Source organism: Entelurus aequoreus, linkage group LG24, assembly GCF_033978785.1.
Source record: "Entelurus aequoreus isolate RoL-2023_Sb linkage group LG24, RoL_Eaeq_v1.1, whole genome shotgun sequence".
NCBI classification, from domain to species: Eukaryota; Metazoa; Chordata; class Actinopteri; order Syngnathiformes; family Syngnathidae; genus Entelurus; species Entelurus aequoreus.
In genome coordinates this window covers 10,394,519-10,421,742 of record NC_084754.1, presented here as the reverse complement: position 1 = coordinate 10,421,742, position 27,224 = coordinate 10,394,519, and the positions used below count along the sequence as shown (strand labels likewise).

Here is a 27,224-nt window from a genome sequence, read left to right as displayed (position 1 = left end):
CAGCAACTTGAGGGTTCCGGGTTCGATCCCCGCTTCCGCCATCCTAGTCACTGCCGTTGTGTCCTTGGGCAAGACACTTTACCCACATGCTCCCAGTGCCATCCACACTGGTTTAAATGTAACTTAGATATTGGGTTTCACTATGTAAAAGCGGTTTGAGTCACTAGAGAAAAGCGCTATATAATTAAGGGTAGGATTAAATAAGCTCTGCTTCTTCCTACTCCTTTTCGGATGTGCTGTAATTAAATAACTGGAAGTGTGTGATGCATTACATTGTATCGTATGCATGTTCGAAATAAACTGAAACTGAACTGAATACTCGGTGGAGAAAATGCAAATGTAATTATTTAGCACACGCGGTGTGATTTATCAAGGCTAAAATGGTTCTGCGGCAGCTGTTCTGTGTCTATATTTAGTACGTCTAGAAAGGTTAATATTTCTGTGTAATAAGTTACACAGAAATAGTGTGAGAAAGAAAGCGGAAAAAAGCGCCGTCTCACGGCTTTGGACCTGAGATTTTTATAAGGTCCCCTTTTCTTTATGTTCTTTGTACTATTTTCGAGCTCGTGGCTCAACAGTAACTGGACGCTGTCACATTTCCCCACGCTACGGAATGGATTGAGTGTCAGAAAAAGAGTACGGACGCATGCACGTTAATCGCATATTAAAAAATATATCGCCGAACTTATACCTAATACAATATTATTGTGTTAACATAGACAACCCGTATGTAATGTTATGCTATGTTATGTCATGCCATGTTGTGTTATGTTATCCTATGTTATGTCATGCTATGTTATGTTATGAGCAGACAGGTACGTTTATATAATGTTAATAAATGATATGCCAAACAAAGTTAAAGGATTTGCAGGTCTTGCAGCTGTGCAACATCTGCTGCAGGATTCTTTTTTCTCCCTCTGTGCCAGCTTCTCCCACAATCGTAGAAGTCTGTGTGGCAGACTCACTATTGCTACTAGTTAATTCATTTGTTGGTGAATTGCAATGTGACATAGCTACTGAAATGATATCAATTAAATGTAATGAAAGCGGCATTTTCCTCAAGGAAACTGAAAGCTCGGGGCCTGCAGATTGGGTTGTTTCCCTCCAGAGCTGAATCGGCACACCTGCTTATAACTATTTTCATTTTTATTCCCTTTGTTGCCCTCATGCTGTTTGTCAGCCGGCAATGAGCAGAGCCTTTCATCACATGCTCTGTGCTGGGCTCACTCCAAAGATCTCTGGTGGGCCCAGGAATGTTCCACGCCAGGGCTGCTATTCAGCCTCTCGGCGTCACATAATATTCTACACATATGCTTGTGCTGATTTGTGTGAAATATTTGAAAAATACTCAAATGAAATCACATTAAGACAGAACTATTATTTTACATGAAACAAACAAAACAGTTAAAACAATGTGTGGTAGCATTTAACCCATTTAGCCTGTTTACTTATGGTTTACTGCCTGTCAATTCAATGAATTGCTTAAAAGTACATTGCACTTCTGCAGGAATATACAGTACCGTATATGTTACTTTTATGTCTTATTTCTACTTTAAAGTGAACTTCTTCTAATGTGATGATAACAAGATGTTGCCACAAATGTCATTTGTCACATTAGTAGAGAACATTTCTGGGCATTTGCATTTATTGACATACCTTGTCATTCCTTAATCCTCAGGGGACAAAGGCTGACGTGTTTGTCCTTTAAGTAATGACACATTATGTTAAAATGTATAATGTAAATGTCCAATTCTTTCACAGGTGTATGCTACACTGGCATTTATTCCACAATACTGTAAAACTAAACATGACATAAAAGTGCTTGGTTTTTGCATAACAACAAAATTCGGCATGAAAACATTTTGGATTATTATTTTGTTTTAATTTACTTACTTAACTTAAATCTATTCATCAAGTTCAGCCCTAAACCAAAATACCCAACATGTATTTGTTTAACACTTTGAAGGCCTTTTTATTCTGTGGTCTCACAGTTTTTATCCATCCATCCAGCTAGAGCAGTGGTTCTTAACCTTGTTGGAGGTACCAAACCCCACCAGTTTCATATGCGCATTCACCGAACCCTTCTTTAGTGAAAAATAAAATGTTTTTTTATTCAAATTCAAGACAAAGTTATATGTTTTTGGTAACACTTTAGTATGGGGAACATATTCTAAGTAACACAGACTTAATTTAGAGTTTTTTGGACACTAGGGGAACATATTCTAAGTAACAAAGACTTAATTTAGAGTTATTTGGTTAGGGTTAGGGTTAGAGGGTTAGGGCCAGGGTTAGGGTTATAATAAGGCCATGCCGAATAAGGCACTAATAAGTACTTAATAATGACTAATTAAGAGCCAATGTGTTTCTAATTTGCATGTTAATAAGCAACTAATTAATGGTGAATATGTTCCCCATACTTAAGTGTTACCATGTTTTATTACTAGTGCACAAAATGAACCGTGCATGAACATCACCTTGTTCACAGAACAAAACCAACACAGTGCATAAACTCACAACTGCAAATCATTGTGACTTCTGCTGTTGCCGTATCCGTAATACGCCGATAGGGAGAAGTTTTTACTTACACGATGAGTCAGGTGTGTCTTGACCTCCGCCGAACCCCTGAGCCCGACTCACCGAACCCCTAGGGTTCGATCGAACCCAGGTTAAGAACCACTGAGCTAGAGCATAGCATTACAAGTGAGAGTGAGTGCAGAGTTTGAGCTGAAAATGCCTTATTACTGTTCTGTTGTTGGGTGTTTCAGTCGTTCAAATAGAGAGATAGGAAAGAGCTTTCATAGAGTCCCGAAAGAAGTGGTTCATAAAGATAATAAAGTGCGTCGAAGGAAACAACTCTTAAAAATAATCACTTTCATCATCTTGTGGAATACAATCAGACCAGGCTTGTGTCTGCAGGGATCACTTTGTAAAATGTTTGTTTGAACATTTGATTTCTTTGAGAAACTTTCTGTGATGCAATCGAGTTTATTCTCTACTATATTAGTAGTGTTCGAAAGCAGAACTAAACGTAAGAAAAGGACAAGTTTGTGTTCTTTTGTGATTGCTATGCCTAAATATAACTACAAAGACCTGCTTCCGCAAATAAACTAACGTCGTGTTAAGTCCTAGTAATGAATATTGTGATTGTTGGTCCAATCCACTCTATTTTTGTTGTCGATTTTCATAATAGAAACTAAAAGCTTTGTTGTCCAGGAAAGACACGGATGACAACATTAGAGCGTCTTTGGTGCTATTTGTTAGCATCAAGAAAATATCCTTAATAGTATTAGTAAACTAGATGAATAAATCTCTCAAATGCTCAACAGCATATACGGAATATAGACATCGCAAGAAAACATTGCTGAATAATGAGACAAAATATGAACTTCACACCATAAAAACAACTGCAGACATGAATTGTAGATGAGACTAATATTTGTAGCTGGAAATCAACTGCAAACAAAAATCATTTTTCTCATTAGCGTCACTATCACAGCAGTTATGTCAATCAAATACGTTACTTACCGATGCACAAATGAGTCCGACTTAGTCTTTTAGGATTAATATTTAATTTGTGGACCCCTCCAGATGTAAAGACATGATGCGACATCATTTGAAAAGTCACCCGCTAGAGAATGAGGAGTGCTTGAAACTGTGCATGTCAACATCTCCAGCCGGTGCCACACCAACAAAATGCCAAAGCAACTATTTCCAGATCAACACCGTATGAAAAAAAAAATCAACAACAGAAGGAGATAACCTACCACATAGCGAAGGACATACACTATTTGATTTCCTATTATGCAGCTCAATTTTATTTGACAGTTATTGAAATATCTTGTGTGACATCATGCACAAAAGTGCACTTTATTTGTTTTTAACTATTGTAGTGGCGTTCTGTACAAAAAGTACACTTTAATTTAGTGTTGTTTTGATAAGTCATCTTGGTGACATCATTCACAAAAGGGCACTTATAGCTTGTTTTAAAATGTCTCTTGCACGTTCTGTTTTGGAAATGACATGAATGTGTGTGCCACTGCTTAATAACTGTTTAATAAATACAGTTTTGGTAAATTGTAAGTTGTGATTTCCCTCTCTGCATGAAAGTTTAAAATGAGCATATATTAATGCAGTATGAACAAGAATGTTTTAATGTAGACATGTAGAATCATCATACTGCTGTGATTATATGCATCAAGCGTTCATTCAAGGCTAAGGCAAAATATCGGGATATATATCAGTGTTTCCCATAAACTGCCAAGATACCTGTGGCGGTGGGGGCGTAGCTGTGGGTGTGGTTATGGGCGTGGTCACCATGGCATCATCGAGTAATTTGCATAATGTACTACAATGATATGGTTTTCTCTAAAAAGGCTCAAAAAATGTATACTTACTAATTAATAATAACAGTTTTGTTTTAAACGTCCATCCATCCATCCATCCATCCATTTTACAATATAATTACAACACTTTATGTACATATTTATATACAGATTTGAACAATAAGTTATTCACTGAAATATATTTATTAATTGTGGTTCTTACAAAAAATATATCTTATAAAATGTGAACGCTAAAATTTATCTTAAAGCTCTGCCCCTTTAATTAGTGCATACTAAATAATGTAACTTTAGCCTACTACTACAACCATATTATTTACCAGCAACATAAAGTGAAACAGAGGCAGAGGTGTCCTGCCACAGTCAGTAACAAATAAACAGAAAACAGTAGTGGTCAAATACAAATAAGGCAACAAGAGAAGTATCCTACACTTCTCTTTTGTAAAGTAAATCTGAACAGCCTATATGGGCATCTACATCAACTATATGATTTGCCTGAGAAGCTGGACAGGACAAAATAAATAAATAAATAAATAAATAAAAAACAAATCTATTTGTGGCGGACGTAATTCTTTCGTGGCGGGCCGCCACAAATAAATGAATGTGTGGGAAACACTGTATATTGTGTATCGTGACATGGTCTAAAAATATCGAGATAATAATAAAAGGCCATATCGCCCAGCCCTAAATTGTACACAAATAATCATACCTTCCATAATTGTGAAATATAATATCTCTAGTGTTGCCATCATGTAGAAAGTGTTTTAGTGTGTGTGTGCGTGTGTGTGTGTGTGTCACCTGTTGCTTATCATACTTTCTTATCAGTGCAAGTATTAGTCCTAATCCTTGCAGTTTCCCTCCAACTTCAGTTGTTTAACAATTGGTCAGTGTTGAGCAGCTGCATATGCAAACCATGTCAAAAGCTCAAGTGAAGCGTTAACACCTGGGCTACGCGAAGCCTTCTCCCCCTAATGCATCATGAGCTGTGTTGTGTAGAATTACCAGCCAATGTTGTCCAAATCTTGCAATAATACAGGTGTCACCTGATGACTCCAGGCAAGCTGTCATTGTTTTTTCAGGTGTGAGCAAGCGGTCAGTTGGGGCTGATGTGACGGTGCAACATGATGTCTGACAAATGAAGCGGGGTTGCATAGTGCTTAACACACTTTTTACACTTGACTTGTAATATTACAATACATTAGTATATTTGGTTGTTATTCGCCAGTACAAATACAGCGTCTAAAGAACTTTCCTTTGCACACTGCCAGAGTCCATCTCCTGGGATTTGAAGTTGGTTTTCCATCCTGGAATTCTATCTCAGAACAAGCGGCAGATGTGTGATTTCTTAACCTCTGACAGCTTGACCCCTGACCTGACCCCTCCTTTTGCGCTCACAGGAGAGGCCTATATGAGACTAAACAAACTGGCTGAAGCTGAACACTGGTACCGAGAGTCCCTGCGAGCCAAGCCGGACCACATTCCTGCACACCTCACCTACGGAAAACTGCTTGCTATGACAGTAAGGCTTTTCTTTTGTTTGGCTTTTAAAGCCGTGATTATGTTACTTTTGAGGGAAATCGTGACACATTATGCCTCTCATAAATGAAGTCATAAGCAAAAATAACTGAACACAATACACTCAGTGGGGTTGTGCTGACGCCTGTGCTACAAATGACTAGATAAATATTTTCCTCCAACTGGAGTTCATTACAGTGTTTTCACAACCTTTGACTGTAAATATGTTACTATTATTTAGCTGTATTTACAACACATAAAAGAATAATTATCAATTAATGTATCGTGTTTTGTCATAAGGGACAGTCTATTGTCTCAAACACCAAAAACTCTGACATGCTGGCATCATATTGTCTAACTTTTACTATCCATTAGTCATTTCCGTTCCTCTCTTAATTATTTGAGCTGTTGTTTATCACACATCTCCAGAGACTATTTGTCTATCTTCAGATAGTGTTAAAAAGTGAAACGAATGGAAACAAAATGCACTGGCCATGTTTTCCAGTTTCATAGGAGTACAGTAGTACCTCTACTTACGAGCGCAATTGATTCTACAACCTAGCTCCTAACTCAAAACACTCATATCTCAAAACAGCCCCGCCCATGGATATTTGTTCAAATGTGAAAGGTACCTACCCCGACTCCAGCAGGACTACTGTATATCTAGGTCTGCAAACCAGGTTCATAAAGAAATGCTTTGATGAATTTGATATGGCCTTGACCTTGACCCTACTAAACACCTCTGGGAAAAACTAGAACAAACATTGTCCACGTCCAACATCAGTGACCTCTGATCTCACAAAGGTTCTTCTGGATAAATGGACCCACAAACACATCTTTGTAGATCAGGCCTGGGCAATTATTTTGACTCGGGGGGGCCAAATTTAGAGAAAAAAATGTGTCTGGAGGCCGGTATATCTGATTTTTAGGAACACTAATACAAAACCTCACAATAATATCTGATTGAATGCTAAAATCGTTATGACAGACCGCCTGAATTTTTTTTACTGAATGAGACACCCAGAATGTACATGAAAAAAAAGATATGTGGGATTTACAATATTAACTATGAACGATAAAACACTGGATATTGACAACATATGAACGCTACACCCCCTCTCGATCGACATATTTTACAATCGAGCGAAACGCAACAAAAATGCAAGAAACACAGTGAAATATGAACGCGAAGGGTGAAAAAAAACCCACCTACAATCTGATATATCTGATACATCACTAGGGTTGAGTATCGTTTGAATTCGAACGATTCCGATTCCGATTCCGATTCCTGACGATTCTCGGTTCCGATTCTTTTAAGAGGCAGGGTCAAAAAAAAGTTTAGGATATTTTAAATGAGCTAGCTAACCTACAGTCTTTCTGAATGAAATAGTCTGACATTCTCCATCAATTTTAATTCTATTAACTTTTTATGAACTTTACTATAAATTCCTCACAGGGCTGTTTTCAACTAGAATATAAATATCAAATCTATGAACTTGAATATAAATATTATAAATTATGAATACATTTTCCCAGGGGTACACTTTCCTCAAGAGAGCTTTATTTTTGAAAACCTCATGAAAACACATTTACACATAAGTGTATGACGCTGCAGGAAACCTCATGAAAACACATTTGCACATAAGTGTATGATGCTGCAGGAAACCTCATGAAAACACATTTACACACACAAGTGTATGATGCTGCAGGTACTTAAAAATGTTACCGTGCTCCCACTGATGGGCTAACCTGGTGCAGAAAAGCAAATAAACAATAAGAAACAACTTGCAAAACCCAGTCCAGATTAGCAGCAGGTACAGTATAAAATCAGAGACAGTTTTTGTTTAGGAAAATGACCATATCCGCCTTCTCAGGCAGGATGCGTGAGCGTTCTGGACAGATAGTGTCTCCTGCTGTGGAAAATACACGTTCGCTGGGTGTGGAAGAAGCTTGAACGCATAAATAAGAGAAAGCAAGATATGACAGCAAAGGATAAGTCTTTTGTTGGTTCCACCGGACCACCACCATGCAGCAGGGTCGTCAGACATAAGCATCGGTGGAACGTCCTGGTACATCGGCAGCTCTCTCTCCACTCGTTTCTTGATGGACATGGAGCTCTGTTATTTCGCGGTTATTTAATTTTTTTTTGTAAAGTAAAGCCACACTTTCGACCGCCGACGCCCGCTATCCATGCTTGAGCTTGACTGACTCGCTCGGCTATCCTAACACTTCCGGGGGTGGGCACTTCTTCGTTGGTGTTCAGCTGCTTCTTCTTCCGGTTCGGCGGACATATTTTTTTCCGGTCGGCGGACTGGTATCGAAAATAGGAATCGAAATTTAAACTTTTTAACGATTCCGGGAGAATCGGAAAGTTAGTCCCGGTTCCAATCGATACTTGATACCCAACCCTATACATCACTAAGCTTTGGAACTTTCTTGTAAGAATCTCCTTCCGGATCTGTCCCTGACACCCGCATTTCAGGCTGGCCGCTCTGGAAACACTCTGTGGAAACGCTCTCCACCCATACAGCTCGGTGCCTCGCCTGAGCTGCTGTGACTTACATTACCATAGTAACTAGTATATCATGCAAAAGCGCAGATTCCAAACATTGAAATACTTTGTATAGTTCAAGACTTACGGTAAATTGAAAACATCACTGCACATCATAGTGGAAGCTATAGTTTCCATCTTAAAGATCTAAACAAATTATTTGGTAATGTCCGGCGGGCCAGATTAAACAACTAAACGGGACGCGTCCGGATCCCGGGCCTTAATTTGCCCAAATTTGTTGTAGATGGTCTTTCCAAAAGCTTCCATCTATATGTAAATATCAATACCCATAAGCTGTGTTGTGGATGTCCAAGGAGATAGTCACATGACAAGTTTACGCTATCATAAATTACACATCAGCGACGAGGGAGTTGTTGAAATAGAGCCCACCTTAACAAGGAGTACGCCAAGCAGAAAAAGGAGTGTCTGCACAGAAATAAATAAATTTGACAAGTTGCACAAGGTTAATAGAAGCTGGGAGGACTTTCTCCTCGGCTGACAACCCTCTCTTCCCTCCCACAGTCTGGGTCCTAATGAAAGGACATGATTGTGTTCGAACGCCAGTCCAATGGCATCTGGATTTCCTCTTGAGAACTAAACTCTTCCTGGCTCTGTCGCTTCTCATTTACCTCATAGAAGAAATAAGCTCCTTTTAATTATGAACTTTTCAAAGCAAATCAGTTTGAATGAATTATTGTATTATTCATTGGAAAACGTATTTTGACATATTTGGTCAATTCATAAAAATCTCAGAAAAAATACATCAAGGGCCTGATGTACTAAAATCCAAATACCAAACTATAAAATTGTGTGTACTGTTAGTGGGCGTGTTGCGTGTGATCTACAAACCCCGTTTCCAAATGAGTTGGGAAATTGTGTTAGATGTAAATATAAACGGAATACAATGATTCGCAAATCATTTTCAACCCATATTCAGTTGGATATGCTACAAAGACAACATATTTGATGTTCAAACTGATAAACTTTTTTTTTTTTTGCAAATAATCATTAACTTTAGAATTTGATGCCAGCAACACGTGACAAAGAAGTTGTTAAAGGTGGCAATAAATACTGATAAAGTTGAGGAATGCTCATCAAACACTTATTTGGAACATCCCACAGGTGAACAGGCAAATTGGGAACAGGTGGGTGCCATGATTGGGTATAAAAGTAGATTCCATGAAATGCTGAGTCATTCACAAACAAGGATGGGGCGAGGGTCACCACTTTGTCAACAAATGTGTCAACAAATTGTTGAACAGTTTAAGAAAAACCTTTCTCAACCAGCTATTGCAAGGAATTTAGGGATTTCACCATCTACGGTCCGTAATATCATCAAAGGGTTCAGAGAATCTGGAGAAATCACTGCACGTAAGCAGCTAAGCCCGTGACCTTCGATCTCTCAGGCTGTACTGCATCAACAAGCGATATCAGTGTGTAAAGGATATCACCACATGGGCTCAGGAACACTTCAGAAACCCACTGTCAGTAACTACAGTTGGTCGCTACATCTGTAAGTGAAAGTTAAAACTCTTCCATGCAAGGCGAAAACCGTTTATCAACAACACCCAGAAACGCCGTCGGCTTCACTGGGCCTGAGCTCATCTAAGATGGACTGATACAAATTGGAAAAGTGTTCTGTGGTCTGACGAGTCCACATTTCAAATTGTTTTTGGAAACTGTGGACGTCGTGTCCTCCGGACCAAAGAGGAAAAGAACCATCCGGATTGTTATAGGCGCAAAGTTGAAAAGCCAGCATGTGTGATGGTATGGGGGTGTATTAGTGCCCAAGACATGGGTAACTTACACATCTGTGAAGGCGCCTTTAATGCTGAAAGGTACATACAGGTTTTGGAGCAACATATGTTGCCATTCAAGCAACGTTACCATGGACGCCCCTGCTTATTTCAGCAAGACAATGCCAAGCCACGTGTTACAATAACGTGGCTTCGTAGTAAAAGAGTGCGGGTACTAGACTGGCCTGCCTGTGGTCCAGACCTGTCTCCTATTGAAAATGTGTGGCGCATTATGAAGCCTAAAATACCACAGCGGAGACCCCCGGACTGTTGAACAACTTAAGCTGTACATCAAGCAAGAATGGGAAATAATTCCACCTGAGAAGCTTAAAAAATGTGTCTCCTCAGTTCCCAAACGTTTACTGAGTGTTGTTAAAAGGAAAGGCCATGTAACACAGTGGTGAACATGCCCTTTCCCAACTACTTTGGCACGTGTTGCAGCCATGAAATTCTAAGTTAATTATTATTTGCAAAAAAAAAATAAAGTTTATGAGTTTGAACATCAAATATCCGGTTTTTGTAGTGCATTCAATTGAATATGGGTTGATAAGGATTTGCAAAACATTGTATTCCGTTTATATTTACATCTAACACAATTTCCCAACTCATATGGAAACGGGGTTTGTACTAAGACTGTGTGTACAATTGATAATAGTGCAAAATGACTGCAAATAGCTTTTTTTAAATGAGGTTTTTCAGTTAATTTTTTAGCGCATTGATGCTCTGCAGGAACCCTCACAACACCGCAGTGCATTCATGTGTCTGGATTAGGGTTGTACGGTATACCGGTATTAGTATTGTACCGCAATACTAATTAATCATATTCGGTACTATACCGCCTCTGAAAAGTACCGGTCCGCCACTTACCCAAATTTGTGGTATCATCCAAAACTAATGTAAAGCATCCAAACAACAGAATAATAATGGCTTATTACATTTAAACAGAAGTGTAGATCGGACATGTTAAAAGAGAAAGTAAGCAGATATTAACAGTAAATGATGAAGTAGATTAATAATTCATTTTATACCACTTGTCCTTAGTAATGTTGACAAAATAATATAATATAAAATGACACGACATGTTATTGCATATGTCAGCAGACTAAATTTGGAGCCTTTGTTTGCTTACTTACTAATAAAAGATGTCTTGTATGTTCACAATTTTCTTTAAGGTCAAACTTGCAATAAAAACATATGTATAATCTACCCTAAAAAATGTTGTTGAAATAAAGCCAATAATGCAATTTTTTGTGGTTCCCTTTATTTATATAAGTATCGAAATAATGTTGGTACCGGTACCAAAATATTGGTATCGGAACAACACTAGTCTGGATTGATCCAAATGCAAGAAAATATATATTTAAAGATTTTTTTTACATACATCCTAGCCACGCAATACACGGTAGTCCATACACTACTGCCGTCAAACGTCATGGAATGTTAACTGCATGCAAAGTCTACTATATAATATTTGCAAATGATACTAAGAAATGTAATAAGAAACCAAAACATAACAACTGGACAGCATAGTTATCGTAATCAGTTCATTTTTAAATGTTTCAATAAATTTTTCTATTGTATTAATAAACAATTGACATGTAACAACACACACAAATGCACCGAAAATTGGTACAGTTGATTACCGGTATCGATTCCCGAGTACCTGTATCATGACCCACGTACTGGGTATTGGTACTGTATCGATTCAAATTACCCATCTGTAATTAGCAGTATTGTGTGAGTCCTTAAGTAAAATAGTTTTTGGTATTTCTGTGCAGGCCTAATCTAAATCATACATATACTGTATGTATTTTCCCTGTCTCTGTAGAAACTAATGGCCACACTTTTATTATTACAATTATTGATGAGATCACAAATGAAAGATGCTTGCCCAGCTAGCATGAATGTCTCTCTGTGCCAGGGATCGTCATCATTAGTCACCGAAAACCAAGTTGTTTTTCTGACAACAATCCCTGGGAGTAATAGGATTTTCTTTCAAGGTTTGGTGAAGTTTCCTCCTGGCAGTGCTCAGCCAACCGTGGCGAGAAGAGCATTTTATTTAAGACACTGTTATTGACTTCAGTCGCCAGTTGTGTTGATTTTTGACCATGACGGATGATAAAACCAGCTGGAACCTACATGATTGTATTCCGGCGAATAATGCCAACGGAGAAGGGAAGGGAAGTGCTAGGTGAAGAATATTTTGACATACACTATGCTGCATATTTTTAATGAAATGTCCTCTTGTCAGCCTTTGTCTTTATGAGTGTGTAATGGCAATAGCGCCTTGGCTTGTAGTCCTGCAACCTGCTCATCGATCGTCAGCCACTTCCATACTCTCATATGGCAAAACTATAAGTGATGAAAATTTTCCAGATGCAAAAAAGGTTCAGGAAGCTGAGGCACGGCGAGCAAAGTGAGGTGTGATTTCTTGTTTGGAAAGAAAAATGGTTGTTATCTGGCTTTTTGTGCTCACCCGTCCACCTTTCCTTTAGGGATTAGAATGTGTGTCAGGCTACTTGCTTTGCAGAGATGGACATTCACTATATTGCCAAAAGTATTTGGCCACCTGCCTTGACTCACATATGAACTTGAAGTGCCATCCCATTCCTAACCCATACGGTTCAATATGATGTTGGTCCACCTTTTGCAGCTATTACAGCTTCAACTCTTCTGGGAAGGCTGTCCACAAAGTTGCGTAGTGTGTTTATAGGAATTGTCGACCATTCTTCCAAAAGCTCATTGGTGAGGTCACACACTGATGTTGGTCGAGAAGACCTGGCTCTCAGTCTCCGATCTAATTCATCCCAAAGGTGTTCTATCGGGTTCAGGTCAGGACTCTGTGCAGGCCAGTCAAGTTAATCTACACCAGACTCTGTCATACATGTCTCTACTGGTGCACAGTCATGTTGGAAGAGGAAGGGGCCCGCTCCAAACTGTTCCCACAAAGTTGGGAGCATGGAATTTTCCAAAATATTTTGGTATTCTGGAGCATTCAAAGTTCCTTTCACTGGAACTAAGGGGCCAAGCCCAACTCCTGAAAAACAACCCCACATCATAATTCCTCCGCTGACCCCCTCTCCGTCAGTTTATATGGCCTACCACTTAGTGGCTGAGTTGCTGTTGTTCCCAACTCTTCCATTTTCTTATAATAGAATATAATAGAAAGTACTTTATTGATATAAATATGTTATACATATATTCTACATTTAAGTGCAGTCAAAAAGGAACATATGCACTATACAGTCTGATGGCTGTCGGTATGATGGACCTCCTGTGTCGTTCCGTGTTGCATTGTGGGAGTCTGAGCCTTCCTCTGAACGTGCTCATTCTCGCCGCCAGGTCCGAGTGTAGTGGGTGGGAGGTGGCTAGGAGCTTTGCTAGACTTCTCCTCTCTGACACCACCGCCAGAGAGTCTAGCTCCACTCCCACCACGTTACTGGCCTTCTTTACCAGCGTGTCCAGTCTGTTTGCGTCCCTCGCTCTCAGCCCGCTGCCCCAGCAGGCCACGGCGTACAAGAAGGCGCCCGCCACCACCGACTCTTAGAACATCTTCATCATCTTTGTACAGACGTTGAAGGATCCTAGCCTCCTAAAGCCGATAGTTGACTTTGTAATATTTAGGAGCGAGGAGATTTCACGACTGGATTTGTTGCACAGGTGGCATCCTATGACAGTTCCATGCTGGAAATCACTGAGTTCCTAAAAGTGGCCTATTTTTTTCACAAATGTTTGTAGAAACAGTCTCCATGCCTAAGTGCTTGATTTTAAACACCTGTGGCCGGGCCAAGTGATTAGGACGCCTGATTCTGATCATTTGGATCGGTGGCCAAATACTTTTGGCAATATAGTGTATTGTGGGCCATCAGGGCCAGCAAGGCCTTCTCTGCTGGCCTAACTTAACCAGAAATCCCGATCATAATTAAAGATAAAAGTAACTTTTAATTTACTTTCCCTAAATATCTAAAAGTAGTCATATTCTCTTCATGTCATATTATGCTCCCTCCAATGCTGTTGTTTTTAGGTTAGAGTTTGTATCCAATCAGAATTCAGCTAGCTTATGTTGCTATGCTGTACCAAATCTGCCCGGCGGCCTTCAAGATCGACAATGCAGGCTCCTGTGCACTGTAAGTGAACGGACACATACAGTTGATAGACAATTGCCATAGCCAATCAGATCACGAGTTGTTGTCAGTAAGGCCTTCTAGCTGGCCTTACGCTGTGATTGGATACTCACTTGGGAGTCCAAAGTGAGTATCCAATCACAAGTTGCGAAAACAGGAAGTGGCACCAGAGCCATCCGAGCCATAGAAAGCCACAGAAAATTCACCGGTACAATAACCACGGAGATAAAGTGTTTGTCTTACACCTAGTAATCCGCTGTTTAATTTTGACAGTACCACGTAACATATGTTTTAATTGCTAAAGTGGGTTTATTGAATGTTAAATGCTCCGAAAAATAGACCCTTTTGTTCACTGTTGAGGGGATTCAATGACCAGTAGCGTGCAAGTGTGTTTCTGTATAGTATCTCCAGCCGTGTCCATGTGGTGACATAAATCACGGTATTTTGAGAGGTGAAGTTGGACTAAGTAGGACATCACTGAAGGCCTAAGTGAGAAACGCACGGCCCGCCACTGACTACAAGTATAGGCCTCTTTAACAGTAAATACAATCCAGACGCCACTGAAGGAGTCCCTATGCTGTTTGCCTGACATTATGCAGAGATTGAGGTGTGAGGCAGCCGCTATTAGCCAAGCATTTGTGCCAAAACACAAACTATTACGTCAACACTGAGCACATTGAAAGTAGAGCTGCATAGAGTTAAAAGAAAGTAGAAACAAAGATTCCATTGTGGTATTAGCTTCTTCGTTTCTCTTGAATGCTCGTTGTGAATTTGTTTGCCTTCTGGAGGTAGCAGTGATACAGGATTTCTCTAACGTTTTGACAATTAAACGTACACGTTCTATAAAAGTCTTGTTACTCCACTTGTTGTAATGACCTTTTTCCCAGAAATCATTTTGACGTACTTGCACAGAAAATAGGACAGATACCGCAAGTTTCACCCGACTTGGCAGACCGACCAATAAAAAACGCCATTCAATTTTGGTGAGGATGTGGATGAAAGTGCAGACACAAGAGTATATTTTTACTTTTGATGTTGCATGGAAGCTTCCACCTTACCAGAAACATTTCAAAGATGCATGTATTCATTTCAATGCCAATGGGAAATGAATTAGTTTCTGGAAATATAAGGCAGGGTTTCCCATACATGCATTTATTTGTGGCGGCCCACCAGGGAGAACTTTGAAACACCACTATTAGATTTAGTGCTCCCTGTTATTATCTTACTCATAAACATATTTGGCTGAAATGGGACCGCCTGTGTGAATGCAGCTTGTTTTTACAACTACGTACAGCATATGGCGTCGTAACTATGCTTCTTAACAATCTTATCAATCGAAATAACAGAAGAAATTAGCAATGTAATAGATCATAAACAATGTGCAGCTACAGTGTTTATGGACTTAACAAAAGCATTTGACAAAATTATTCATACTGGGACCATAATTGTTCAATCTCTATATAAAATGCATTTGTAAAGATACAAAGTACTCAAAGTCATGATTGTGTTTTGTTTAGGAGAGAATACACTGAAGCTAATGCAAATAATAACAGACAAAATTAATAAATTAAAGTTAAGTTTTTACAAAAACAGACAAAAATAATTCTATTTGATTACAGCATAAGAGAAAGTCAAATACACATAAACGAAGTAGACAGTGAAAGAGTACAGTAAATACATTCTGTAGGTGTGAAAACATGATAAAATGAATTTGAAATCTCATACAGAAAATATAAAAATATTTTCTGTATGAGATTTCAAATTCGAGCGAGAAATACTTGAATAATGAATAAAGCAAAATATGTTCTGGACACAAAATCACTCCATATTCTCTACTGCTTGCTACCATTTCTGAGTTATTGTGTAGAAATATGGGGAAATAACTACAAAAGTACGCTGTACTCATTAAACATGTTAAAAAAGAAATGTATTTATTGGATGTTATGGGCGAAATAAAGGACCTCCCATTTGTTGCGCTGTAAGCGGACTTTTATGTATGTTTATCTACAGATTAGAATGCATTAAAAAAATCCATCCGTCGTCATCCATCCATTTACTACCGCTTGTCCCGTTCACGGGGGGTGTTGGAGCCTATCTCAGCTGCATGTCTTTCATAATGATTTTTAACGATAGGCTAAATTCCAAAAGAAGTGCAGTTCCCCTTTAACACACGGAATTTGACCTGGTAGACTGTGCTCTCTTTGTTCAATGCAAGAAACAAATAAACATGCAACAACTACGCCAGCGCACAGTATCGTGGACTAGGACTGGGTATTGACATGGGCTTCACTATATGATACGTGTCACGATACAATACAATACAGTATTGCGATTATGTTATCTGGCGATATATTCTACATAGTTCACTGATGGATTTAAAATGCAAATCCAAGTTGTATATGTACACTATAGAGCAGGGGTGTCAAACTCATTTTAGATCGGGGGCCACATGGAGAAAAATCTACTCCCAAGTGGGCCGGACTGGTAAAATCACGGCACGATAACATAAAAATAAAGACAACTTCAGATTGTTGTCTTTGTTTGAAAATAGAACAAGCACATTCTGAAAATGTACAAATCATAATGTTGTTGGGTTTTTTACACTTACATGTTGCGGTTAATAGTATTCTATCTTTATTTGTCGTTATTTATATTTTCTAAATAAATTATGTGGTAATGTTCATTAGTCAACTCATTGGTGTTAATTTTCAATCTATCGAGATATCAAAATCAAATTAAAGTTTGTTATTTATGTAGTTTGATCATTTTCCACGACTGATGTACTTAACATCGTGTGGTTTATTTTGTACATATGTAGCATCATCTACAAAGATACAAAGAATTGCCATTGCGACATCCAGTGGACACATTTAGAACATCTGTTTCTTTCATTCAAAAATTTCAGATTAATTTTTATACTAAGTAAACTCATCCCGCGGGCCGGATAAAACCTGTTTGCGGGCCTGAGCCGGCCCTCGGGCCGTACGTTTGACACCCCTGCTATAGAGTCAACAAAACAATGTAATAAATGTCCATGTTATTTGTACAGACTGTAAATACATTTTCTTGACACTTATATGCAAAAATAATTATTTTACCTCTTTAACCATAAAAATCAATGTGTTATTCAAAAAAATATTGTGATATATTGTCATTTCCCCACCCCTGATTAACCCCTCTCTATGTTGTTGCCTAAAAAATAACTAGTCACATGTTCTGATTTCATTGGACACATTTGGCGATTTTAACATGAAAGCACCATTGCTCATGGCCAATAATGCAAATTAGGATTGCGTCATCTACTCCACGCCACGGTTAAAGTGCAGCTTAGGTGGAAACAGTGTAAAGCATAGTAGTACGAAACAAAGATGTAACTATGTGAAATAATGATAATGGTGTTTCAACAGGACAGCAGAAGAAAAAGATTGGTACATGAATGATGTAATTATGCAAAAAATACAAAACTGATTTCAACAAAACCCGTGGGGAAGGCATGTATGGTCATCGTTTTTTATAATTGTTCAATAAATGTTGTAATTAACACATCATTTTTTGTTTGTTAGGTTTAGTAGCAGCAGTAGTACTTGGTTTTGGTACTGAATTTGCAGGCCAAACGTTTCCTGTTACATTTAAGTGTCACGGAAAAGTCTGTCATGACCTCAGGATGCAGCAACAGCAGGCGAAGTGCAGGTAGAATTCGAATTATTAGAAAGTAGTGCAGCAGGGGAGTGCACACAAAGGAAAAACAGTCACATTAACCTTAAGGAGAACTGTGCAACGTGGAGGTACAAAACACAATGATCCAGCACCATCCAGAGGACATTAATGGCATAAGAAGCATCCTGATTGCCAACCAAAAACAGGTGTGCAGTGTTTCCCATAAACTGCCAAGATACCTGTGGCGGCGGGGGGCGTGGCTATGGGCGTGGTCACCATGACATCATTGAGTAATTTGCATAATTTACTACAATGATTTGATTTTCTCTAAAAAGCCTCAAAAAATGTATACTTACTAATTAATAATAACAGTTTTGTTTTAAACGTCCATCCATCCATCCATCCATCCATTTTACAATATAATTACAACACTTTATGTACATATTTATATATAGATTTGAACAATAAGTTATTCACTGAAATAGATTTATTAATTGTGGTTTTTACAAAAAATATATCTTATAAAATATAAAAGCTAAAATGTCTCAAAGCTCTGCCCCTTTAATTAGTGCATACTAAATAATTTAACTTTAGCCTACTACTACAACCATATTATTTACCAGCAACATAAAGTGAAACAGAGGCAGAGGTGTCCTGCCACAGTCAGTAACAAATAAACAGAAAACAGTAGTGGTGGTAGATAGACACAGAGCTTCATCAAACATCTGATCCACTGAACAAAGAGCTCCAAAAATCTTGAACTTTAGACTGCCATCAGTTTTACTCCCTACACTTAACCATGTGTTTCCTACTGCCTGCAGACTTTGCACCCTTTGTTATATACACATGTTGTGTTTCTAATATAAATACATTTAATAAAGTCAAATACAAATAAGGCAACAAGAGAAGTATCCTACACTTCTCTTTTGTAAAGTAAATCTGAACAGCCGATATGGGCATCTACATCTACTATATGATTTGCCTGAGAAGCTGGAGAGGACAAAAAAAAAAAAAAAGTTTATTTATTTTAATTTTTTTTATTTGTGGCGGACGTAATTCTTTCGTGGCGGGCCGCCACAAATAAATGAATGTGTGGGAAACCCTGGGTGTGTCCTGATTTCCAATCAAGGACAGGTGAGTGAGCCAGCACTCTGGAGACAAACAGTAAATGGAAACAAAAACAGGGCGCTGTTTGGGAAATAAAACAAAATACAATAAACCAATGGTAAATGTTATGATAGATCATGAATGTTTCCATTCCAACACTTAATCTCTTTGAAATAATGCATAATCCCAGTAAAATGATAAAACATTTAGTACCATATACTGTATCTGGTGGTCTAATGAAGCACACGTCTGCCTTTCATGGCAGAGGGTATGTGTTCGAGTCTGGGTCAGGTTTGCGTCAGGAGGGGCATCCAGCGTTAGAACAAAGTGACTCGCTATGCCCAACCCTGACAGGGAAAAAAATAATCCTAAAAATCACAATAAGATCCGATATTGAGCTGCTGATTAGCTGCTTATTAAGTTCAAACACATTATTTATGTCAAGCTAAATCCACCTGAATTTCTGCATCTATCCATGAGTCCGTAAGAAGTTAAATATTTGGGGAATTTCCTGATGAATGAATATATGCAGAGATTTGTCACAAACCACATATTCCATCCACTCTTGACTGTGGAAGCTGTATTCTGAGTCTGAGAAAATATACACATGCCTTCATTAGTACAAAATCAGCAGCCTGTCAAACGTCAACATGGAAATATACAGAGATGACCATTTTCCACTTGGAATGCTACTTGGACTGGCAGGCCTGCTTATACTGTACATGCAGACCAGTATGCCTCGCACTGGTTTGGTTTTCCACAGCAAGAGAAGAAATTAGCCTCAGATATTATATATACAGTCGCGATCAAACGTTTGCATACACTTGTAAAGAACATAATGTCAGGGCTGTCTTGAGTTTCCAATAATTTCTACAACTCTTATTTCTTGTGATAGAGTGATTGGAGCACATACTAGTTGGTCACAAAAAACATTCATGAAGTTTGGTTCTTTTATGAATTTATTATGGGTCTACTGAAAATGTGACCAAATCTGCTGGGTCAAAAGTATACATACAGCAATGTTAATATTTGGTTACATGTCCCTTGGCAAGTTTCACTGCAATAAGGCGCTTTTGGTAGCCATCCACAATCTTCTGGCAAGCTTCTGGTTGAATTTTTGACCACTCCTCTTGACAAAATTGGTGCAGTTCAGCTACATGTGTTGGTTTTTTTGACATGGACTTGTTTCTTCAGCATTGTCCACACGTTTAAGTCCGGACTTTGGGAAAGACATTCTAAAACCTTAATTCTAGCCTGATTTAGCCATTCCTTTACCACTTTTGACATGTGTTTGGGGTCATTGTCCTGTTGGAACACCCAACTGCGCCCAAGACCCAACCTAAGGGCTGATGATTTTAGGTTGTCCTGAAGAATTTGGAGGTAATCCTCTTTTTTCATTGTCCCATTAACTCTCTGTAAATCACCAGTTCCATTGGCAGCAAAACAGGCCCAGGGCATAATACTACCACCACCATGCTTGACGGGAAGCATGGTGTTCCTGGGATTAAAGGCCTCACCTTTTCTCCTCCAAACATATTGTTGGGTATTGTGGCCAAACAGCTCAATTTTTGTTTCATCTGACATCACATGGACAAAGATAAGACCTTCTGGAGGAAAGTTATGTGGTCAGATGAAACAAAAAGTTTCATTGCAATAAGGTGGTAGCCATCCACAAGCTTCGTGGGGACGGTATAGCTCGGTTGGTAGAGCGGCCGTGTCAGCAACTTGAGGGTTGCAGGTTCGATCCCCGCTTCCGCCATCCTAGTCACTGCCGTTGTGTCCTTGGGCAAGACACTTTACCCACCTGCTCCCAGTGCCACCCACACTGGTTTAAATGTAACTTAGATATTGGGTTTCACAATGTAAAGCGCTTTGAGTCACTTGAGAAAAAGCGCTATATAAATGTAATTCACTTCACTTCACTTCTGGCAAGCTTCTGGTTGAATTGTTCTCCTCCAAACATATTGCTGGGTATTGTGGCCAAACATCAACATTTTTGTTTCATCTGACCACAGAACTTTCCTTCAAAAGGTCTTATCTTTGTCCATGTGATGTCAGATGAAACAAAAATTGAGCTGTTTGGCCATAATACCCAGCAATGTGTTTGGAGGAGAAAAGGTAATTCCTTTAATCTCAGGAACACCATACCTACTGTCAAGCATGGTGGTGGTAGTATTATGCTCTGGGCCTAAACTGGTGCTTTACAGAGAGTAAATGGGACAATGAAAGAGGAGGATTACCTCCAAATTCTTCAGGATAACCTAAAATAATGAGCCCGGAGGTTGGGTTTTGGGCGCAGTTGGGTGTTCCGACAGGACAATGACCCCAAACACACGTCAAAAGTGGTAAAGGAATGGCTAAATCAGGGTAGGATTAAGGTTTTAGAATGGCCTTCCCAAAGTCCTGACTTAAACGTGTGGACAATGCTGAAGAAACAAGTCCATGTCAGAAAACCAACAAATTTAGCTGAACTGCACCAATTTTGTCAAGAGGAGTGGTCAAAAATGTAACCAGAAGCTTGTGGATGGCTACCAAAAGTGCCTTATTGCAGTGAAACTTGCCAAGGGACATGTAACCAAATATTAACATTGCTGTATGTATACTTTTGACCCAGCAGATTCAGTCACATTTTCAGTAGACCCATAAGGAATTCATAAAAGAACCAAACTTAATGAATATTTTTTGTGACCAACAAGTAAGTGCTCCAATCACTCTATCACAAAAAAATAAGAGTTGTAGAAATTATTGGAAAGTCAAGACAGCCATGACATTATGTTCTTTACAAGTGTATGTCAACTTTTGATCGCGACTGTGTACTCAGATATTTTGGAAATAGATGTTTTTATTGAATCTGAAGTTCATTAAAAACATACAGGCAAGTGTACAAAAGTCTTATTGGATTGATTTCCACTCTGCTCATACTAAGTATTTGATCTAAAGCCTATAGGGGGAAATGCATTATTAATGTGGGGTTATTGTGCTTTCCAGCAAACACATTCTAGTCATGGCTGCCTTGCTAGAACAGACCCCTATAGATGTGTACTGTTTGTGGTTTGTTTGATCAGATGTCAATTGGTGCCCCAGTCAGAGTCTGAATGTGTCAAAGTCAGAGGCTGAACTTCTATTGGCCAGCTGCTCTTCTGTTGTAGCTTTGATTGTCAATTCCAAAGTCTCGAGGGGCTTTTTGTGGTTTGGTTTTTAATTGTGTGCTTTCCCTAAAGACTGAAACACAATGCTGCATTGAGGTTTGTCTTGTATGAAATAAATATGCATGTGCATATGCTGAGCACATTTTGGTGCTAATTGTAGCCCACTAGATCATATAGATTTAATGTCAGCCACATTTTCCAAATGTTTTGTTTTATTATATTTGTTAGGTACAGAACAAGGCTGTACAGGTTATACATTACATTAGTCTTTGATTTTCAAAGTGACAGTTCTCAGGGATGATGGTCGTGTTTTATAAAGGTTCGGAATTGCGAAAAGTTTTGTCCAGGGTGTACCCCGCCTTCCGCCCAAATGCAGCTGAGATAGGCTCCAGCACCCCCCGCGACCCCGTAACCAACAAGCGGTAGAAAATGGAGGGATGGAGGTATTAGTACCAAATTCGGTACTTTTTTAGGTGCCAACCGCCATTCCCTTGGTACTTCTGGGTATGAAGTCACGTAAAATTAAACAGTACCAACCTTCGTGGCTCTTGACATCACGTCCGGTTGCACGCTGAACAGAGATTCAAACATTTGGCGAGGAAACAAGCACTCAGGCAGCACTCAAGAGCGACCTCAGTCAAACTACCTCTTAAGTAATGTTGCATTCTCCACGCCAACAAGGCAAGTATACACTACCGTTCAAAAGTTTGGGGTCACCCAAACAATTTTGTGGAATAGCCTTCATTTCTAAGAACAAGAATAGACTGTCGAGTTTCAGATGAAAGTTCTCTTTTTCTGGCCATTTTGAGCGTTTAATTGACCCCACAAATGTGATGCTCCATTACCCCACAAATGTGATGCTCCAGAAACTCAATCTGCTCAAAGGAAGGTCAGTTTTGTAGCTTCTGTAACGAGCTAAACTGTTTTCAGATGTGTGAACATGATTGCACAAGGGTTTTCTAATCATCAATTAGCCTTCTGAGCCAATGAGCAAACGCATTGTACCATTAGAACACTGGAGTGATAGTTGCTGGAAATGGGCCTCTATACACCTATGTAGATATTGCACCAAAAACCAGACATTTGCAGCTAGAATAGTCATTTACCACATTAGCAATGTATAGAGTGTATTTCTTTAAAGTTAAGACTAGTTTAAAGTTATCTTCATTGAAAAGTACAGTGCTTTTCCTTCAAAAATAAGGACATTTCAATGTGACCCCAAACTTTTGAACTGTAGTGTACCTGATAGAAAAAGCCCGTACTTAAAGTAAGACTCCACTTCCCCAAAATGTGTTAGCTTGATGCTAATTTACATTGGCTTTGTTATATACATGTTACCAATTAGCATTAGCAATTTTACATGGCGATTTCAGCACCTCCAAAATGGGAAAGTAACCTACAACTAGGATGCATGTTACAATCAAACATCAATTGTGTAATGAGTACAATACTTACAGTACAAACACTTTGTAGGGTGCAACATAAGACTAGACTGGCACTTTCAGCCTCAGGACATAGACTACTTACTAGTTAGGCAACACACTGTAGCCTATTCACTACCGCCATCTAATGTCTTGGAATTACACCTGCATGCTAAGTCTAGTACATACCGTATTTTTCGGACTATAAGTCGCAGTTTTTTTCATAGTTTGGCCGGGGGTGCGACTTATACTCAGGAGCGACTTATGTGTGAAATTTTTAACACAATACCGTATAATATAAAATAATATTATTTAGCTCATTCACGTAAGAGACTAGACGTATAAGATTTCATCGGATTTAGCGATTAGGAGTGACAGATTGTTTGGTAAACGTATAGCATGTTCTATATGTAATAGTTATTTGAATGACTCTTACCATAATATGTTACGTTAACATACCAGGCACGTTCTCAGTTGGTTATTTATGCGTCATATAACGTACACTTATTCAGCCTGTTGTTCACTATTCTTTATTTATTTTGAATTGCCTTTCAAATGTCTATTCATGGTGTTGGGTTTTATCAAATACATTTCCCCAAAAAATGCGATTTATACTCCAGTGCGACTTATATGCTTTTTTCTTTCTTTATTATGCATTTTCGGCCGGTGCGACTTATACTCCGGATCGACTTATACTCCGAAAAATACGGTAATACTTTCAAAGGTGACTCAGAAATGTAATAGCATAAAATAGGATAGACTTTATTTATCCCATCCATTTACACCACGGTGGCCTCTGCAGTGCTCCACGCCATCATCTGCTGGGGTGGGGGGGCCACATGGCCAGAGACGGGAGCTGACCCAACAAAGCAATCAAAAGAGCTCCGTCCCAGGCTGCCCACTTGGAAAACAAGAAATAACAACTGGACAGCACAGTTATCATAATCAGTTATTTGATAAATGTGACATAAAAAATGAGATGTTATTTATAAATATGTAACATTTATTAGCACACACAAAAGTACAGAAAATTGGTACCTGTATTGATTCCCAGGTTCTGGGAATTGGTGTGAAAGGTAGCCATCCCTAGCGAAAAATTATAAAAAAAATGTGATCAGTGGTTTTGTTATTTTAATTTTGGAACATAATCCCCAAAAACCAATAAAAATGGCTGCCGATGGAACACACTGTATGCAACTGTTGGTTAAGAGATGTACAGTTGGTAAAGATATTAAGCCAAAGACATTTGGCAGTTACAGCGAACAAAAATAAATGATATAGTGAAAAACTCTGCTCTTCCTATTGGAGTTTTAAATGAAAGGGGAACTGCACTTTCTGGGGAATTTTGCCTACGGTTCAAAATCTTTATGAAAGACATGTCAATGGATGTTATTATTATTATTATTATAAGTTGCGTTGTATACACTACCGTTCAAAAGTTTGGGGTCACATTGAAATGTCCTTATTTTTGAAGGAAAAGCACTGTACTTTTCAATGAAGATAACTTTAAACTAGTCTTAACTTTAAAGAAATACACTTTATACATTGCTAATGTGGTAAATGACTATTCTAGCTGCAAATGTCTGGTTTTTGGTGCAATATCTACATAGGAGTATAGAGGCCCATTTCCAGAAACTATCACTCCAGTGTTCTAATGGTACAATGTGTTTGCTCATTGGCTCAGAAGGCTAATTGATGATTAGAAAACCCTTGTGCAATCATGTTCACACATCTGAAAACAGTTTAGCTCGTTACAGAAGCTACAAAACTGACCTTCCTTTGAGCAGATTGAGTTTCTGGAGCATCACATTTGTGGGGGTCAATTAAACGCTCAAAATGGCCAGAAAAAGAGAACTTTCATCTGAAACTCGACAGTCTATTCTTGTTCTTAGAAATGAAGGCTATTCCACAAAATTGTTTGGGTGACCCCAAACTTTTGAACGGTAGTGTATATTAAATAAATGCGATCAAAAGTCTGCTTACAATGGAGCCTGCGGGAGCCGTTCAATTCTGCCTATACAGGCCCGAATAAAACTTTCAAAAACCTCCATTAAGTTTTTATATAAATGATGTAAGTATATATGTAATGTAGTGACAGTCACATTTACAATAACATTGAATATTTACGTATTTTGATCATTTTAAGCGTACGCGGCGCATTAATATCAAAAACGCATCACGTTTGCTTTTTTTTTTTTCTTCATCACTGATTATTACTCACTACAGACTTCATGAGAGCCAACAAACATAATAAAACATCACTTACTGTGCAAGGTCTGCTGTCATTAGGATGCCGACTGCAAGGATGTTCATATATTCCCTTTTAGATGAGGAATGACTCATAATCCTCACGAAGAAACGGTGTGGGGGGCAGGAGAAACAAGTGCTTTCCGCGTCTTTCTCGCCAGTTCCAGGTCCTAAATGGCTGTCCAAGTGTCCCAACTTGTTAAATTACTTACTCAGACGTCTCATGTCCAAGTGAGATGCATAATTTATGATCTAGAATAAACTTACATGACGTGAGGAAGCAGCAGACCATTCGATGATGTAAACATAGGCACACATGGAAGTGATCACGGCGCCGCTATAAATAGTTTGTCTGTGTTACGTTTATAATAACAACATCACTAATACTTGGTTGATATTCAAGTCACGAAATGTAAATGGAGTATTGCTGGCGCTTTTTGAATGGTTATTTCTTGGATTTTATGGGTGAAATAATGAGCTCCTATAAGCAGACTTTTATATATGTTTATTTACAAGTTAGAATGCATTAAAAAAGTAAAGTCTCATGATTGTGAACGATAGACAAAATTTTAAAAAAAAGTGCAGTTCCCCTTTAAGACAGGCTACAGTTCTTGATCACATGAACAGAATACCTTGCTAATATTGCGGACATTAGACTAGTGTTGTAACGATACAAATATTTTGGCACTGGTACTAAAATTATTTCGGTACTTTTCTGTACTTTTCTAAATAAAGGGGACCACAACAATTTTTTATTATTGGCTTTATTTTAACAAACAATCTCAAAGTACATTAAACATATGTTTCTTATTGCAGTTAGGTCTTTAAATAAAATAGTGAACATAAAATAGTGAACATACAAGACAACTTGTCTTTTAGTGGTAAGTAAGCAAACACAGGCTCCAGTAACATATTGTATCATTTATCATTCTATTATTTTGTCAACATTATTAAGGACAAGTGATACTCCAGCATCCCCTGCAACCCCAAAAGGGACAAGCGGTAGAAAATGGATGGATGGATGATAGAAAATGAATTATTAATCTACTTGTTAATTTACTGTTAATATCTGCTTACTTTTTCTTTTAACATGTTCTGTCTGTACTTATGTTAAAATGTAATAATCACTTATTATTTTGTTGTTTGATATTTTATTAGTTTTGGATGATCTCACAAATGTGGGTGTCAATCCGATACCAAGTAGTTACAGGAGCATACATTGGTCATATTCAAAGTCCTCATGTGTCTAGGGACATATTTTCTGAGTTTATAAACATAATATACATTTAAAAAAAAACAAAAGAAGATGTGATGCCA

At 38.5% G+C, this 27,224-nt stretch overlaps 1 protein-coding gene across 2 annotated transcripts in view; it reads left to right on the top strand.

Moving 5' to 3' along the window:
• tmtc2b (transmembrane O-mannosyltransferase targeting cadherins 2b) overlaps positions 1 to 27,224 on the top strand; it is a 220,694-nt gene that overhangs the window by 166,471 nt on the left and 26,999 nt on the right. For both annotated transcript variants that reach the window (XM_062036009.1, XM_062036008.1), the window contains one exon: positions 5,738 to 5,859. In XM_062036009.1, the coding sequence (XP_061891993.1) occupies positions 5,738 to 5,859 (122 nt within the window). The remainder of the gene's footprint in view (positions 1 to 5,737; positions 5,860 to 27,224) is intronic.